At 50.1% G+C, this 16,887-nt stretch overlaps 1 protein-coding gene across 1 annotated transcript in view; it reads right to left on the bottom strand.

Annotated features, from left to right (window-relative positions):
• Positions 1-2,027: 2,027 nt before the first annotated feature.
• RBM19 (RNA binding motif protein 19) overlaps positions 2,028-16,887 on the bottom strand; it is a 107,507-nt gene continuing 92,647 nt past the window's right edge. Inside the window, exons 24-25 of the mRNA XM_081175258.1 lie at positions 16,514-16,629; positions 2,028-2,366 (exon numbers count right to left, since the gene is read on the bottom strand). Of these exons, the coding sequence (XP_081031384.1) occupies positions 16,538-16,629 (92 nt within the window). The 3' untranslated portion in view covers positions 2,028-2,366; positions 16,514-16,537. The remainder of the gene's footprint in view (positions 2,367-16,513; positions 16,630-16,887) is intronic.

Here is a 16,887-nt window from a genome sequence, read left to right on the forward strand (position 1 = left end):
ATCTCCTCCTCGCTTAATTCTCAGGGCCGCAAGAGCTGCCTGGACAAGCCTGTGCAAGAGAGAGCGGTGGCAAACCATCCCCCGCTTCTTCTTCTTCTTTCTTTTTTTTTAAAAAAAAGGAGGGGAGGGAGCGAATCTTTCAAGGAGAAAATCCCCCACTGGCTCCACAAGGCAGAGGTGGGAATGAGATGCAGCTGTCTCTGGTGGGGCCCAGTGAGAGCTGCCGATTTCACGCTTCTGGATGCAGTAACTGGATTCGAAAGACGGCCAAGCGGATGCTCAAACGCCTCTCCTCTCCCAGCCCCTCGGCGGCTCAAAGAGCGCTATCAAATGGGGAGCAGCCTCTTCTCCCCACACCGCAAGGAGTGAAGGGCACCCATTGCAGCTGGACCACAGCCAAGAAGCCACAGCCAGCTTCCAGCAGAGATGAGCTAAGCTGTCTGTTTTTGTTCGTATCAGTTGTTTTTTTTTTAATTATTATTATTATTATTATTATTATTATTATTATTATTATTATTATTATTATTATTATTATATCCCAAGGTGGTCACACAATTCTTCTCCTCATTTTATCCTCACCACAACCCTGCGAGGTAGGTTAGGCTGAGAGAAGGTGACTGGCCCAAGGACGCCCACTGAGCTTCATGCCCAAGTAGGGCTTGAACCCTGGTCTCCCAAGTCCTAGTCCAGCACTCTAACTCAGGCTTCCTCAACCTCAGCCCTCCAGATGTTTTTGGCCTACAACTCCCATGAACCCTAGCTAGCAGGACCAGTGGTCAGGGATGATGGGAACTGTAGTCTCAAAACATCTGGAGGGCCGAGGTTGAGGAAGCCTGCTCTAACCACTACACCACATGGGCTTCTGTTAATGCAGGTGGTGGTGGAGGAATGTTTTGCCCTCCGGACGTTGTGGAACCTTTGGCCCGCCATGCTTGCTAAGGGGTTTCTGGGAATTGTAGTTCCGCAACATCCAGAGCCAACGGTTCTCCACACTTGCATCAGCGCCAGATATTTACAGCTCTCTTATCCCATAGTCACAGATTCCCACAGAGAATCCTGGGAGATGTAATTTGTGAGGGATTCTTGAGAGATGTTAGGAGACCCATATTCCCCTAACAGAGGCACCATTTCCAGAGTTCCCTGGAAAGAGGGACGGACTGTCAAATCACTCTAATATTGTGTGCGTGCTTTCCAAAGGCGTCCGGTTGGGAAATGCAGAAACAGGATACTGAGTGAGCCACTGGCTTCATCCAGGACGGCTTGTCTTGCCTATCTTTGGGTGAATTTCTCCAGCTGGGCCCGTCTCCCATTTTGGACTCTTCTGCAGGGAGACTTTCCGTGATGGAAGGTTGCAGGATTTGGGAATTATGAGTTCAGAGGAAAAGCAAGGGAGAGGTGACCTGGTTAGACAGTAATAAAATTATGCATACTATGGAAAAAGTGGATGGAGAACAGTTTCCTTTCTTTCTCTCCTAATGCTAGAACTTGTAGATATCCCATGAAGATGAATGTTGGAAGAAAGTTGGAGCAATTTCTTCACGCAGCACATAGCTAAACTGTGGAACTCCCTCCCACAGGATACAGTGATGGTCACCAGTAGATGGCTTTAAAAGAGGACTGGACAGATGCATGGAGGAGAAGGCTGTTGATGGCTACTATCCCAGATGGCTATGCTCTGCCTCCACAGCTGGAGATAGTAAAGTGCTTCTGAACACCACTTGCTGGAAACCACAGGAGGGGAGAGGGCTCTTGAGTTCAGGTCCTGTTTGTGGGTTACCCAAAGGCATCTGGTTGGACCCCGCGAGAGAACAGGATGTTGGACTAGATGGGCCATTGGCCTGATCCAGCAGGTTCTTCTTAATGTTTTAATCTATTCTGGTGCCCCACACAACGCTGGTGCTTCAAACCCTACCAGGATTCCTATTTTTGCTCTTACATCCCTGGCTGCAAATGCTGGGAAACTGGAGGGAGAGCAAAATAATGGAATAGTGAACACTAGTTGGGAGTAAGACAGAGAAACCAGGCAGTGGGAACAAAGGATAGGTTGTTTTATATTAGGACGTGTTCCTTAGAAATAAGTTATGTACACATTTTCTCTCTTTCAAAACTATACAAGTTATTAAGGAAGGACAAAAACTGAACTGCTGATAAGCTTTTTCTTCCTTTTGCTGGTTCATCAAGCAGAGTTGTTACTTTTCCTAGCCAGGAAACGGCAGGCGAATGAAAGTGATGAGTGCCATCGCTTTGAAGCTGCTTGTTCAAAGGACTCTCCTCTTCGGGGTTCACGGGACAGATCCACTTGGGTTCGAGGAGGGGCCAGGACCCCCTTGCTGTTCTCTCGGCCGTGACTCAGTTCTGAACTGGGGCTGGTGGGGGAGAGAAAAGATACAGAGCGTTACGTGGGTGGCTTGATCCTTGGAAGGGAGCATTCTGCCCAGCAGAACTTGAGCACCAGGGAAGGACCTGTGGAAGATCACGTAATTAGGACATGCCGACCCAATACCGCGGAGGAGGCTGTTTCATTTGGGCAAATGGGGGCGCTGCCCCTCCAATTTCACACTGCCCCCAGGCAGCCCCACCTTGCCTGCCTGCTTATTTACAGCTATTCCAAGGGCTGGCACTGCTTGCCTCCTGCTCTTCCGTCTTAGGCCTCATTCACACCAAATGTTTAAAGCAGTGCGATACCACTTTGAACAGCCATGGCTCCCTCCATAGAATCTTGGGAGCTATCCAGGGTGCTGAAAGTTGCTAGGAGACCTCCACACTACCATTCCCCTTCCAGAGCTATGCTTTCCTGAATTCTCTGGGATGAGGGAATGAAGGTTAAGCCAGACTGTTAAAGGGTCACGTAACAAGCACCCTTAAGCCTCTATCCCTCTTCCCAGGGAACTCTGGGAACTGTGGCTCTGGGAGAGGAATAGGGGTCTCCCAACAACTCAGCATCCTTGACAACACCCTGTTTCCCCAATGGTATGGCACGAATGTGGCTTTAGTGCTGCCCCTTGTAAGGAGGAGGAGGGAGACGAAGCTGGAATTTGTTGGCTCCGCCTCTCAATGGCTCAGGCTCCGCCTACTACATGGGCTCCCCACGTTCCGCCCCACTGGACTTGACGGGCACCCGTCGCCTCTGAAGCACACTGCAGCCGAGAAGGTTCGGACAGACAGAGAAAGCAGTTCTGCAGATGCAGAACTAGGTGCCTGCAAATGTGAAATAATTGGTTTGAGGGCCATTGGCTCTGCAATGGCATCCGGCAGAGCCCACCACCCCACAACTCTCCCCCCCTCCCCACCCTGCAAGAATTGAAGAGCTTGGGGAGGGAAGAAAGTAAAGAAGGAAAGAGGGGAACGCAATCCCATCTGGGCAATGCATCACACTGAAAACGGCGCCCCGCATTAAAAATTCACCAGCCAGTGAATTTTCAAGGGATTTGTAGTAATTAGATGACAAAATGCTGGCAAATCTCAAGCTTGCCGAAGATGTTACTGAGGGGTCAAAGACTCGACACTTTTGGCTGGGTAATTTGTAAGTGTCAATCACGCTCAGCCATCAGAGGGAGAGGCAAAGCTCTGGCGGCTGAATTCCAACTAAGTCCAAGGCTCCCAGCCCTTTAGTCACCCTCTCCCCTCCACTCTGCCTCCTCCCCGAATAATCTCAGAGGCCTGCATGCAAATGCAGAGGCTTCTCCTTCCCCTCTCAGACTTAATTCATTTATTTATACCCAGCGCCTCCAGAAGGAGAGAGTGCAAATTCCCTGTCTACATGTACCAACGATGCACGCATGCATATTCTGCAGGGATTCGCTCCTGCAAAAGGGCCACCAACTTGGGAGAGGATTAGCACAGGTTCATGGGGGGTAGGGCTACCAATGGCTGCCGGCCATGATGGCTGTCTTTTGCCCCCGCTGTCACGAGGCAGTTTGGCTCCGAATGCAATAAACAAGCAACAAAAAGCTTCCCATAGGGGCACCTGGTTGTCCACAGTGAGAACAGGATGCCAGATGAGATGGGCTGTTGGCAGGGATTGGGAAATCTCTGACCCTCCAGACGTTGTTGGACTCCCAACTCCCATCAGCCCCAGCCAGCATGACCAACTGCCAGAGATGGTGGGAGCTGTGATCCAACAGCATCACTGGTTCCACAACCCAGACTTACATTCTTAGGCATCCAGACTAGACTACTGCAATGTGCTCTGTGTGGGGCTGCCTTTGAAGACTGTTTTTGAAACTGCCAGTGGCCATGGATGATGGAAGATGTAGTTCTGCAACATATCTGGGGATAAAGGTTCTCTACCAATGAGCTAAATCTTTGAGCTTTTCTTCTATTTTTTTAAAAAAAGTACGGCCAAGATAAATTGAGGGTAGCTTGCATGGTACTCTGAAGGTTGTCCATGAGGAGTGCATTCCCAGTTAATGTCAAGTTTCCCACTTCATGCTGAGGTGTGGCACCTATGCTTGACTCTTCCTCTGGTCTGGGACTCTTCCCACTGTCTGAGATTGCTGGGCATGCTGGCTGGAGTTGATGAGAGTTGGGATCCAGCAACACCTAGAGAGCCACAGGTTCCTTATCCTTGCCTTAAGTCAGGGGGATGGGGAACACTGGGGCCTTCCAGATGTTTTGGAACTCCAACTACCACAACCCCTTATTCCCGGCGTTTCTGGCTGAGGCTGATGGAAGTCTTGCAACATCTGGAGAGCAAAATGCTCCCCCACCTTCTGCCACAAAGCAATGTTGATTCGTTTCACTGGATGCCTACTTGTAAGCACTCTGGTCCTGGACTTGCTTTGATCCCACCTGCTTCAAATGGTGATGGAGAAATGGGTTCTAGTCTCAATTCAGGCACTGGGACCTCAAGCACTGCGGTCCGGGGACACAGAAAACTTCCTCACATGGAGTCACAAATCCGGAGGGCAGTCCCTAAGACAGTTGGATGGCGCCTTGTACACCACCTTCCAGCAGCTCCTGAAGGCAGGTTGGTGCCAATCGTCTTGCTCTGCTTCCCTTTGGACCACATCAGTGAGGCCAAGAGGGGGGTCTTGTCCTCTGAGCAGCCCAGGACCTCCATACACACTGCCCAGGCTTGCAGCAGGTCACTTGGGTACTGCTAATGCAGTGGCTTGACTTCACCTAGAGGCGCACTCCATTGTCTCTCAAGATAGATGCCAACAACAATCGAGTCAGACCCCATTGGTGCATCAAGCTCAGTGTTGTCTGCATTGACAGAGTCACTGTCAGGCAGGGGGACTCTCCTAGACCAAACTGGAGACACCGGGGATTGAACCTGGGACCTGCATGCAAAGCAGATGCTCTGCCACTGAGCTACGGCACATCCCTTTACAGACACAGGAATACAGAAAGGTACCTAGACAGCATCTTAAAAAGCAGAGACATCACTTTGCCGACAAAGGTCCATATAGTTATAGCTATGGTTTTCCCAGTAGTGATGTATGGAAGTGAGAGCTGGACCATAAAGAAGGCTGATCGCCGAAGAATTGATGCTTTTGAATTCTGGTGCTGGAGGAGACTCTTGAGAGTCCCATGGACTGCAAGAAGAAGAGAAGAAGAAGAAGAGTTTGGATTTGATATCCCGCTTTATCACTACCCTAAGGAGTCTCAAAGCGGCTAACATTCTCCTTTCCCTTCCTCCCCCACAACAAACACTCTGTGAGGTGAGTGGGGCTGAGAGACTTCAAAGAAGTGTGACTGGCCCAAGGTCACCCAGCAGCTGCATGTGAAGGAGCGGAGAAGCAAACCCGGTTCCCCAGATTGCAAGACTACCGCTCTTAACCACTACACCACACTGGCTCCCATCAAACATGTCTATTCTTAAGGAAATCAGCCCTGAGTGCTCACTGGAAGGACAGATCCTGAAGCTGAGGCTCCCATACTTTGACCACCTCATGAGAAGAGAAGACTCCCTGGAAAAGACCCTGATGTTGGGAAAGATGGAGGGCACAAGGAGAAGGGGACGGCAGAGGACGAGATGGTTGGACAGTGTTCTCGAAGCTACCAGCATGAGTTTGACCAAACTGCGGGAGGCTATGGAAGACAGGAGTGCCTGACATGCTCTGGTCCATGGGGTCACGAAGAGTCGGATACGACTAAACGACAACAACCACTTTATACTGAGTCTGGCCATTGGCCTATCCAGGTCAGTATTACCTGCACCTCAGAAGGTGGCAGGCTCTCCTCCATCAGAGGCTTTTAAACAGGTTGGATGGTCATCGGTTGGGAATTTTTCAGTTGCAATTCCTGCTACCGCAGGGGGTTGGACAAGATGAGCCTTGGAGATACCTTCCACCTCTATAGTTCTGTGATTCTGTGAGAGCGGACGTTGCTGTGACTCAGCTGAGCAGGCAGCGGAGAGAGCCAGGAAGAAGTTAACCAGGGCCCCAGGCGCCAAATGGGAAGCCCCCGCCAAGGCTGCTAAGCTGTCAGCCTGCCAGCCTTGCTCTCTCCTCCGTCTGCTAACAGAGATGCCTATTATTTTGCTGGCACCCTGGCCCTGGTTTGCATATTTCACTGATTCAGGTCACATCGCCGTACACACACATGCCACAGCCAACGTCTGTTGATATTCTCGGTCTCTCGCCCAGCTCCAGTTTGAGGTGAAAGCCTTCCTTATTAGCCAATTTGGATACCCATTTACTGTGAATTGCTCAGCCTGATTATTATTCATGAATGGATAAATCTGAAATCTCAGCTCCCTGCTACGCCATTTCTCCCTCTCCCGAATGAATACGCTTGGAGGGGAAAAACAGGGAGGCAGAAGTGCTGGGGCGCAAGGGAGGAGGATGGCTTCTTCCCTGCAGCCCCAAATGGGGGGGGGGACATTAAACCATATGGGATCCGATGCCCCCCCCACTGAGAAACACGTGGATTTTTAACTCCCACCCCCAAACGTAAAGGGAAGCGGCATGGCAAAATGCATGTTTGCTCCTAACTTGGCAGCAAGGGCAAAGGAGCTTCCTGGATATATAACCCGAGGTTTGGAAATGAAGGTACTGTCTCTGTGCACCTGATGCCTCCCTGCAGGAAGCACAGGCAGCTGGCCTGTAATCCAATTAACACAGCCCCTTGTTTAAACTTCCCGCTCCACCCCCCCTTTTTATTTTTGAAAGGACAACCTAAGACATGGCCATCCTCAAAAGAACCACCTGAGGCACCTCGGACTCCCATTGCAGAGGTTGTGTGTGATGCGTGCTGTGCCTGCCCTCTGATTTTTCGATTCAAGGCGTTGGTGTTAACTTTCCAAATACCAGGAAGGAGATCCTCAGGCCTATTACAGTCATATCTTGGATCCTGAACACTTTGCAAGTTGAACGTTTTGGCTCCTGAATGCCGCAAACCCGGAAGTGAGTGTTCCGGTTTGCGAACATTCCTTGGAACCCTAACATCTGATGCAGGTTCCATAGCTTCCGATTGGCTGCAGGAGCTTCCTGAAGCCAATCAGAAGCCGCGCTTTTGTTTCTGAACGTTTTGGAAGTCAAACGGACTTCTGGAATGGATTCCATTCAACTTTCAAGGTACGACTGTATTATCCTCAAGCCTGTTGTTGTTGCTGCTGCTGCTGCTGTTATGCCTGAACAGGACTCAAGGCAGCTAACAGGTAAAATAGGAACAGCTAAAACATGGGGGGGGGGGGGAGAGGAGAAGCAAACATTTTAAAAAACCTAAACATTAATAAATTCAGAACTCTCTCTCTCTGATCTATTAAAGCTTAGTTAATTACAGTGGTACCTCGGGTTACATACACTTCAGGTTACATACGCTTCAGGTTTCAGACTCCGCTAACCCAGAAATAGTGCTTCAGGTTAAGAACTCTGCTTCAGGATGAGAACAGAAATTGTGCTCCGGCGGTGCGGCAGCAGCGGGAGGCCCCAATAGCTAAAGTGGTGCTTCAGGTTAAGAACAGTTTCAGGTTAAGTACGGACCTCCGGAATGAATTAAGTACTTAACCCGAGGTACCACTGTACAATAAAAACAACACAGCACCAGTCCTTTCCTTAGAAGACCAAGTCCCCCAAAGCCTGCTGCAATAAAAAAAGTCTTCACCTGGCAGCAGAAGGACAAGGAGGGAGCAGAGTCTGACTTCCCTAGGGAGGGAGTTCCACAGTCTGGGAGCAGTCACCACGAAGGCCCTGTCCTGCAGACACCTTGAGCCTGCCTGTGAGGGTGGCAGGATACAGCCCTCCAGGCCTCTCTCTAACTGGCTATTGGAACTCTCCCCAGGACATACCCCATCTCCCCAGACCACATACATTTCCCTAGCCTTGCTTTCTATCCTCTCTTAGTAAGAAGGTAAGAAGAGCCTGCTGGATGAGGCCAATGGCTCAGCAAGTCCAGCATCCTGCTCTCTCGGTGGGCCCAGAAAATGCCTTTGGGGGCCCGCAAGCAGGACAAGAGCATTCTCCCCTTCCTGTGGTTTCCAGCAACAGGTATTCGGAAACCTCTGGCCATGAACGCCGAGCACAGCCATCATGGCCAGTCACCACGGATAGCTTTGTTCTCTATGAATTTGTCCAATCCTCTTTAAAACCATCCAAGTGGGTACTCCTGTGGGAGTGAGTTCCGCAGATTAACTATGCACTGCATGAAGCAGTCCTTCCTTTTATCTGTCCTGAACTTTCCGACACTCAGCTTAATCAGATGTCCACGAGTTCTACTGTTATGAGAGGGGGAGAGAAAAACTTTTTCTCTACCACTTTTTCAAATCTCGCTGGGTTGTCTCCTGGCTTACCTGGATGGAGAATGGGGAGAGAGAGAGAGAGAGAGAGGAATGTGTACAGAAGCCAGTCAACTGTACAAAGGGGGCAGCCAGCACATTATTTGCTTTTCCCACTTTTGCCTACGGCTATGCCCACCAATGCAGGCGCCCTGCTGCTTACTGGAGCTACTGCACTGATCCCCAACTGCCTCCTCCATTGACCAAGCAGCAAGTAGGTGGGAAAAGATCTCTCTCCGCCTGAGGCTCTGGAGGGCCACAGACAGTCAGGCATAAGACGAGCCCTGCAGGATCAGGCCCAAGGCTCATCTGGTTCCAGCATCCTCTTCGCACCGTGCCCAACCAGATGCCAGTGGGGAAACCCTTGAGCAGGACCCGGGAGCAACAGTGCTCTCCCCACTTGCGACCCCCAGCAACTGCTGCTCAGGCTCTCTCGGTGGATGCAGAACATAGCGGATGGGGCTAGTAGTCATCACAGACAGCCTCCTCCTCCATGAATTTGTCTAATCCTGTTTCAAAGCCACTCAGGTTGATGGCCATCACTGTCTCCCCTGGAGTTTCATTGTCCACAAGTCCTTGTGTTATGCAAGAGGGAGGAAAGCTTTTTTGCCCTATCCCACCTTCTCTGCACCAGGCACCACGGGATTAAAGACCATCTGAAGATGGTTCAGAAACTTCAGCAAATTTAGACAGGCCAGTTGCTCACTGGACATGCTAGGACTGCAATGATATTGCCCCTAATCAACAACTGCCATCATCTGATAATCACGAGTCCTTCCCTGGCTGACGAACAAAAAAAGTTAACTCCTCGACCTCCACCACATCTTTCCCACCTCTGGAAGGCAGCCCTGCGGAGGGAAGTTTTTAATGTCTGGTATTTCATGGTTTCATGGCGCTTTTATGTTTTGCTGGAAGCTGCCCAGAGTGGCTGGGGCAAGCCAGTCAGATGGGCAGTGTATAAATAATGAAATAATAATAATAATAATAATAATAATAATAATAATAATAATAATAATAATAATCCATCTTCCATTATGTTTTACCTTCCTGCTCGTCTTACTGAAAACAGGAGGGAGGATTTTTAATAATTCCAGAGGTCCGTTAACGACAGGCAGATATAAGTCTAAAATACTCCTTTATTCTGGATTGCCTCAAGCAGGTGTGGGGAACCTTTAGCTCTCCAGATATCTCTTCCGAACGTAGCAATAACCCTTCTCTTTCGAGTAATTAATAACAACAACAACAATCATCACTGAAACAAACAAGCCAACTGGAGTGGAAAATGTGAAGGGGCAAGATCCAGATATATAAAAGTGAATTATTATTATTATTATTATTATTATTATTATTATTATTATTACTACTACTACTACTACTACTACTACTACTACATTAATAACAACAACCTGCACTGCCTCAGTGTTATCTTCAATACAAGAAGAAAAACAGCCAACCAGCCAGTGCTCTACTACTTAAAAACTCTTAATTAAGATTGAAGTTTCACCCACTCTGGTGTAATTAACAAATTAACTTGCAATTCCCTCCCCCACCACTAAATTCAGTGTGATTAGAATATTTTTTTGGGGGGAGGAGCAGGAGCAGCATTTATTTATTTATTTAACCCCCCCCCCCCGCACACCGCCCCCAAAACTCATCACGGAAGCCAGAGTCTCCTTTTGACAAAGAAATTGTCAACAAGTGGTCCTTGCAGCTGTGTGTGCAATTGTCCATCAGAAGAGATTCCTTTTATACTCGTAACATTATTAGGACAAAACAAAACACTTTTTTTAAAAAGCCCCAAACAAACCCTTGGTGAAAGGAGATAAACATCATTATTGAGGGGGGGGGTGTGGTTTGAGATATTAAAAGTCTTCATCAAGGCTGGAAAAAAAGGGGGGGAATGGAAACAAAAACAAACCCAATCGCGTGCTGCGGGTGGGGAGGGGGAAATCAAACGGTTAAATTGATTTTCATAAAAATGCAAACTTCAGAAAGCGCTCTCTGTTCTCTTCAACCCCTCCCTCCTCGCCACCCCCCATCCCAACCTCTGGTGCCTTTGAACATCTGACTGGCAAGCATTTCATATTTCAATCTCAGCAGAACAAATTGAATTAGATGTTGAAACCAAGCTCGCCTCTGTACGCGAAAGCCTACCTGCTCTGCCTGCACTAATCCTTTGCCTTGGTACTGCAGGGGAGGCAGCTGGGGGGGGGGGGAATCCACCCTGCTATGGAAGACAGTATGGGGAGGGGAGATACATGCTGCCTGTGGCTGAACACTTTTGCCGCATGCTTGTTAGGGGTGTCCGTCTCGCTCGTTATTATCCATGAGCATCACTTGCAGCTGGCAGTGCTGGAGTGGGAGGCCGGGAGGCCAACAGTAGGTGGCGCCAGAGCCAATGACAGGCAGAGCCACCTCAATCCTAGATGGGTTGCCTGCATTTGTATCTCCAAGGTAGTGTACATGGTTCTCTCTCCACCTCCTCATTTAATCCCCACAACAAGCCTGTGGGGTAGGTTAGGCTGAGAGGCAGGCAAGGACTGGACCCTTCCCCAAGGTCCCCTAAGAGAGCTCCGTGGCCAAGAGGGGATTTGAACTGCTCTCCGAGGTGCTAATAGACCACTCTCCACTCTTGCCATTTATATGGGAGCCAGGGCTAGGCGATATCTGGTTTTCAACACTGCGGTATATCACCAGCTGAACATTGTGATATACTGATATATCATGATGTCTGAAATAAGGATGGAGCTATGTAGAGGCATTGGCTGGCTTCATGGTTTTTGCGACAATGTGATTTCTGCATCTCTCTCACACACACACACACACTCACACTCACACCACAATTCACAATATATTGCCAGGTCAAAAATTATGAAACCAGTATCACAATATGGACTTGAAACTTTTTTTGAACTATCTATTGATACATCACCCAGCACTAAGGGGTGCATTTATTTCAGTACACGATTCTCAGTGAGGAATTGCCACCAACACCAGTTCAAGATTGACCTACGTTACATAGTGTGTTGACCAGAGTTGGCCACTGTGGTCCCCCCTTTGGATGACTCCAACTCCTATCATCCTTGACCATTAGGGCTGATGGGAGCTAGAGTCCAATGACACTTGGAAGGCACCATGTTGGCTGCTCCTGGTGTAAACCCAGAAGGAGGGAGGTCAACAGTAGGTGGCGCCAGAGCCAATGACAGGCACAGGGAATGAAATTCTAGTTTTGTCCCCATCCTCCTCCTCCTCCCTGCTGAATTATATACCTCCTGGACTGCTTGCAAGTAAGAAGGCAGGTAGGTGGGGGCTGTCTGAGAGCAGACTACTAGCCATGATGGGTACATTCTGTGCCCAATGCTACTAAATACCAGTTGCTGGAGGGGAGGAATTGTTCTCATGCTCAGGTCCTGTTTGCAGGTTTCCCAGGAGCATCTGGTTGGTGACGGTGAGAAGAGGATGCTGGGCTAGATGGACCTGATCCAGCAGGGCTCTTCTTGAGATGTTCTTGAGACTGAGTTTGGTGGAACAGTGGCCCAGGAGCCCAAATGGACCAATCATCTCCACCGCTTACAAGGGCCAGAGGCTTGTGACTCAACTTCCTCTGGTGTTTTCTCTTGAAATTTAGCGTGGTGCAAAATTAACAGTGCCTACTGATGCACAGAAATGGCTGTGAGAGTATGTGGGCTGTTGTTGCTGCTGCTGCTGTTCTAAAACAGGGATGTCCAACCATGATCAACAGCTCGATCCCCGGGTGATAGCAGTTGATCGTGGTCTCATTTTCCTCTGCCGGGGAAAAAGAGCACGATTGCATTCACGCACGGTTGCAAAAACGGAAGGTGGAGTTATCACTGCTGGTGAGTTTGGCAGAACTCTGGCGCCCCCCTCTAAAAAAAAAGCTCAACAACTTTGGGTGTCCCCCCCCCAGCATCTCCACCAAAAAACAAAACAAAACAAAACAAAAACTTTGGGTGTCCCCCCCCCCCCCATGGGTTGATCACTGCTAGTTTTTTTCCCCAGGAGTAGATCGCAGTCTCTTGGGAGTTGGATGTCCCTGTTCTAAACCAAGGAAACATTTTGTCCCCGAAAGTGGAAAGAATTATCCCAACTATTTGGGGGAGGAAAAGATCTTTTACATACACTTGGCAAACAAAGCAGGCTTCGCAGAGAAGCGAGCAAATTCTGTCCTTAAAAAACAAGAAGGCTAAGGATCATAATGCATGTTGGTGCAGAAACGGCTTTAGACCTGGTCTTTAGGGGAATGTTTAGAGGACGCAGTTGGTGCTGTGGTCTAAACCACAGAGCCTAGGGCTTGCCGATCAGAAGGTCGGCAGTTCGAATCCCCATGATGGGGTGAGCTCCCGTTGTTCGGTCCCAGCTCCTGCCAACCTAGCAGTTCGAAAGCACGTCAAGTGCAAGTAGATAAATAGGTACCGCTCCAGTGGGAAGGTAAATGGTGTTTCCGTGCACTGCTCTGGTTTGCCAGAAGCGGCTTAGTCATGCTGGCCACATGACCCGGAAGCTGTACGCCACCTCCCTCGGCCAATAAAGCGAGATGAGTGCCGCAACCCCAGAGTCGGTCACGACTGGACCTAATGGTCAGGGGTACCTTTACCTTTAGGGGAATGTTGGATCAGCCTACATCACCCCATCCATAAGTACATAAGCAGAGCTCTGCTGGATCAGGCCAATGGCCCATCTAGTCTGGCATCCTCTTCTCACAGTGGCCAACCAGACGCTTGTTGCAGGACCTGAGCTCCTCTCCCCTCCTGTGCTTTCCAGCAAGTTGCGTTCAGAAGCATCGCTGCTTCTGACTCCTGCTTTCTATGGCTGTCGTCAAGGCATCTCTCCCTCTGCGATGGTTCAGAGTTCCCCACCTCTCCCCCTTTGAGCAGTAGAGGTGCCATCACTGATCTGCATGGAAGACGGTCGCAGACAACCTGAAATGGTGCAAGGAGCCCCTCCGCCAGCACCCACATTACCTGAGAACATGTGCCCTCCCTCCTGTTCCTGGCCTATTGCTGCGCGGCACTCTTGCTGACGGGCCAAGCAGTGGGGCGGCCGCAACTCACTCCCCCCCGGCAGATTACTGGGCTTTTTTTGGGGGGGGGAGACCCCTTGGCGGCGGGGAAGCCTCTCAAGTGGCGGCTCAGGGCTCCATCTGGCCAACAATTGCCTCTCGAATACACCTGCCTCCTTGGTGGGAGGCATCGGGGGGCTCTCGTGATGAAAGGGAAGCTGCCGGCTAATCCCCGCCAGGTTAAGTCGCAGCCACCTTCCCACTGCGCTTCTGGAATAAGCACAGGGCCTCTGGAAGAGCTCTTAATTTCAGGGTGCCTCTGGATGCCTCTGACTCTGACATCTTCCTCTGGAGAGCACAGCTTGGATTCGGGGAGGGGGGGGGTGGGAAGAGAGTGGAGGGAGGGCAGCAGCCAATCTTGATGAGGGCCAGCGCTCAATGCCAGCAGCAGCAGCAGCCAGAGGGAAGGCTTGGGGAACGTCCAGGGTGGCCAAAGATCTGAGAGCAAAACACTGCCTTCTGGCCTGTGAGGAGGCTTCCGTGAATGAAGGCAGGCCTTTCACCATAAGCCCAATCAGTGGCCCAGATTATGAGGCTTGCCCACATGGGCGTAGCCAGGGGGGCGCAGCTGCCCCCCCTCCAAACCAAGTACAGTGGTACCTCGGGTTACAGACGCTTCAGGTTACAGACTCTGCTAACCCAGAAATAGCACCTCAGGTTAAGAACTTTGCTTCAGGATGAGAACAGAAATTGTGCTCCGGAGGTGCGGCGGCAGCGGGAGGCCCCATTAGCTAAAGTGGTACCTCAGGTTAAAAACAGTTTCAGGCTAAGAACAGACCTCCAGAACAAATTTAAGTTATTAACCCGAGGTACCACTGTAAATCAATAAAAATACTTACCGTATTTTTTGCTCTATAAGACTCACTTTTTCCCTCCTAAAAAGTAAGGGGAAATGTGTGTGCATCTTATGGAGCGAATGCACGCTGCGCAGCTATCCCAGAAGCCAAAACAGCAAGAGGGATCACTGCTTTTGCTGCGCAGTGATCCCTCTTGCTGTTCTGGCTTCTGGGATTCAGAATTTCCCCCCCTCTTGTTTTCCTCCTCCAAAAACTAAGTGTGGTCTGGTGCGTCTTACAGAGCGACAAATACGGTAACTAACTAACTGACCAACCGAGTCGCAGATAGCTCGGTTCTGCCCTCCCCAATCATATATCCTGGCTATGCCCATGCTTGCCCACATGTCATGGTTCTGCAGCAGTCCAGGATGAAATGGCAAGATTCGGGACAGGCGAAAGCAGATATTTCTTCATGCACTGCACAGTTAAACCGTGGAACTCACTGCCACAGGAGGCAGTGACAACCAACACTTTGCAGGGCTCTGCTCTGCCTCCACCGTCGGAGGCAGCGATGCTTCTGAATGCCAGACGTTGGAAACCACAGGAGGGGAGGGACGCTTGTGCTCGCATCCTGCTTGCTGGTTTCCCAGAAAAGGCATCTGTTTGGCCACTGTGAGAACAGGATGCTGGACTTGATGGGCCACTGGCCTGATCCAGCGGGCACTTCTTATGTTCGATATTTATTGAATTTACACCCTGCCCTTCCGTCCCCCGCAAGGAGGCAAACAGGCACACAATTCAAAAGCAACCTGAAACAGCTAAGAGGTTATAGCTTAAGACATCTAAATATGGTAGGGGAGGACAGCGCTCTCCCAACTTTGCAGCCCCCCTCAGGGTGGGGTGGGGGCATGAGGGAAAACAGCAAGCATGACTTCCAGAATCCAGGCCCTTAGTTCTAGAGAGAAGGAATGGTTTCTTCTGCTTTCTTCAATTGTCGATCAGAGGAGCTTGGCCCACTAGGGGGAAATTGGACAATGCCCCACCATGTTCAGACTGTCCTCAACCAGCCCCCACCTGCCTGCCTTCTTAACTGCAACCAGTCCTGGGGGCAGGCTTATTATTTTTTGAATTTATATACCACCATATACCTGGAGGTCTCAGGGCGGTTCCGGAGGTCTCAAGGCTGTTAGCTTCCTCCTCCTCCTCCTTAATCTCCAAATTCTCCTTTTTTAATTCAACAGGGAGAAGGATACGCGGACAAAACTAGGACCTGCTTGTTATGGGCTCTGGCTATTGTTGGCTCTAGCCCCACCTACTGGTGGCCTTCCTCCCTTCTGCCCAATCGGAACCACCCGCCATTGCCTGTAAGTCTGGGATGCCCTACTTTAAGCTGAAGCCTTGTTGCTCCAGGTCAAACGCATCCTTCCAAACATGCCTGGCTCACGGGACTCTCTCCTCTGCCATCCTTTGTACTTGCCCACATCCACTTTCGTCCCCAGTCCTGTCCCCCTCCCAAAAGGTTGCCCACAGGGTATCACAGCCCTTAGGCTTCAAAAAGACTGTTGACCTATTAGCAATGTTATCTCCCACGTTCCCTCCAGGAGCTTAATCTGACGTTCAAGATTCCTCTCCCTTGCATCTTTATATTTCACAACGACCCTACGAGCTAGGTTAGGCTGAGGGGCTGAGACTGTGGCCCCCAGGTCACCCAGCATGCTTCACGGCTGAGCAGGGACTTGAACGCTAGTCTTCCAAGGTCCTAGTCCAGTGCTGTGACAACTACACCTTACTACACCCACCCGGCCTTAGCGGAACAATAGGAACAAAAGAGGTTTACAACTGGATGGAGGAGCCTCTCTTACGTCTTCTTTCAAATAACCTTCCCTGTTATCAAGTTAACAGTAGAGAGGAAGAAAGAGAGACCCCTCCCCTTACCTCATCGTTCTGGGGCCAGTGGCATTAGCTGCTTTCCTCACCCCCTTCATCCTCCAGCTTCTCCAGGATTTCTTCCAGAACAGCTGACCGCTTTGTTTTCTTCGCTGTCGGGGAATCTGCAAAGGGCCAAGCGAGAAAAAGTTGAGGTTGTGTTGAGGGGGAAGCAGGCAGCTGTCGCTTTGTGCTCCCAGCAGCCAATCGGCATGAAGACATTCCAGGTAGGACTGGGAATGTGTCCCACCTGAAACCTTGTTCTCTAGCAACACAAAGTTGGGTGGGACAATTGCCTGGCTCACTAGAAGACAGCTTCCTTTCCATATGCTCTGCCAACGAGCTGCGGCTCTTCCCAATGGGGCACAACCCACCAGAATATT

This window comes from Podarcis bocagei (assembly GCF_964188305.1).
Source record: "Podarcis bocagei genome assembly, chromosome: 16".
Taxonomy (NCBI): domain Eukaryota; kingdom Metazoa; phylum Chordata; class Lepidosauria; order Squamata; family Lacertidae; genus Podarcis; species Podarcis bocagei.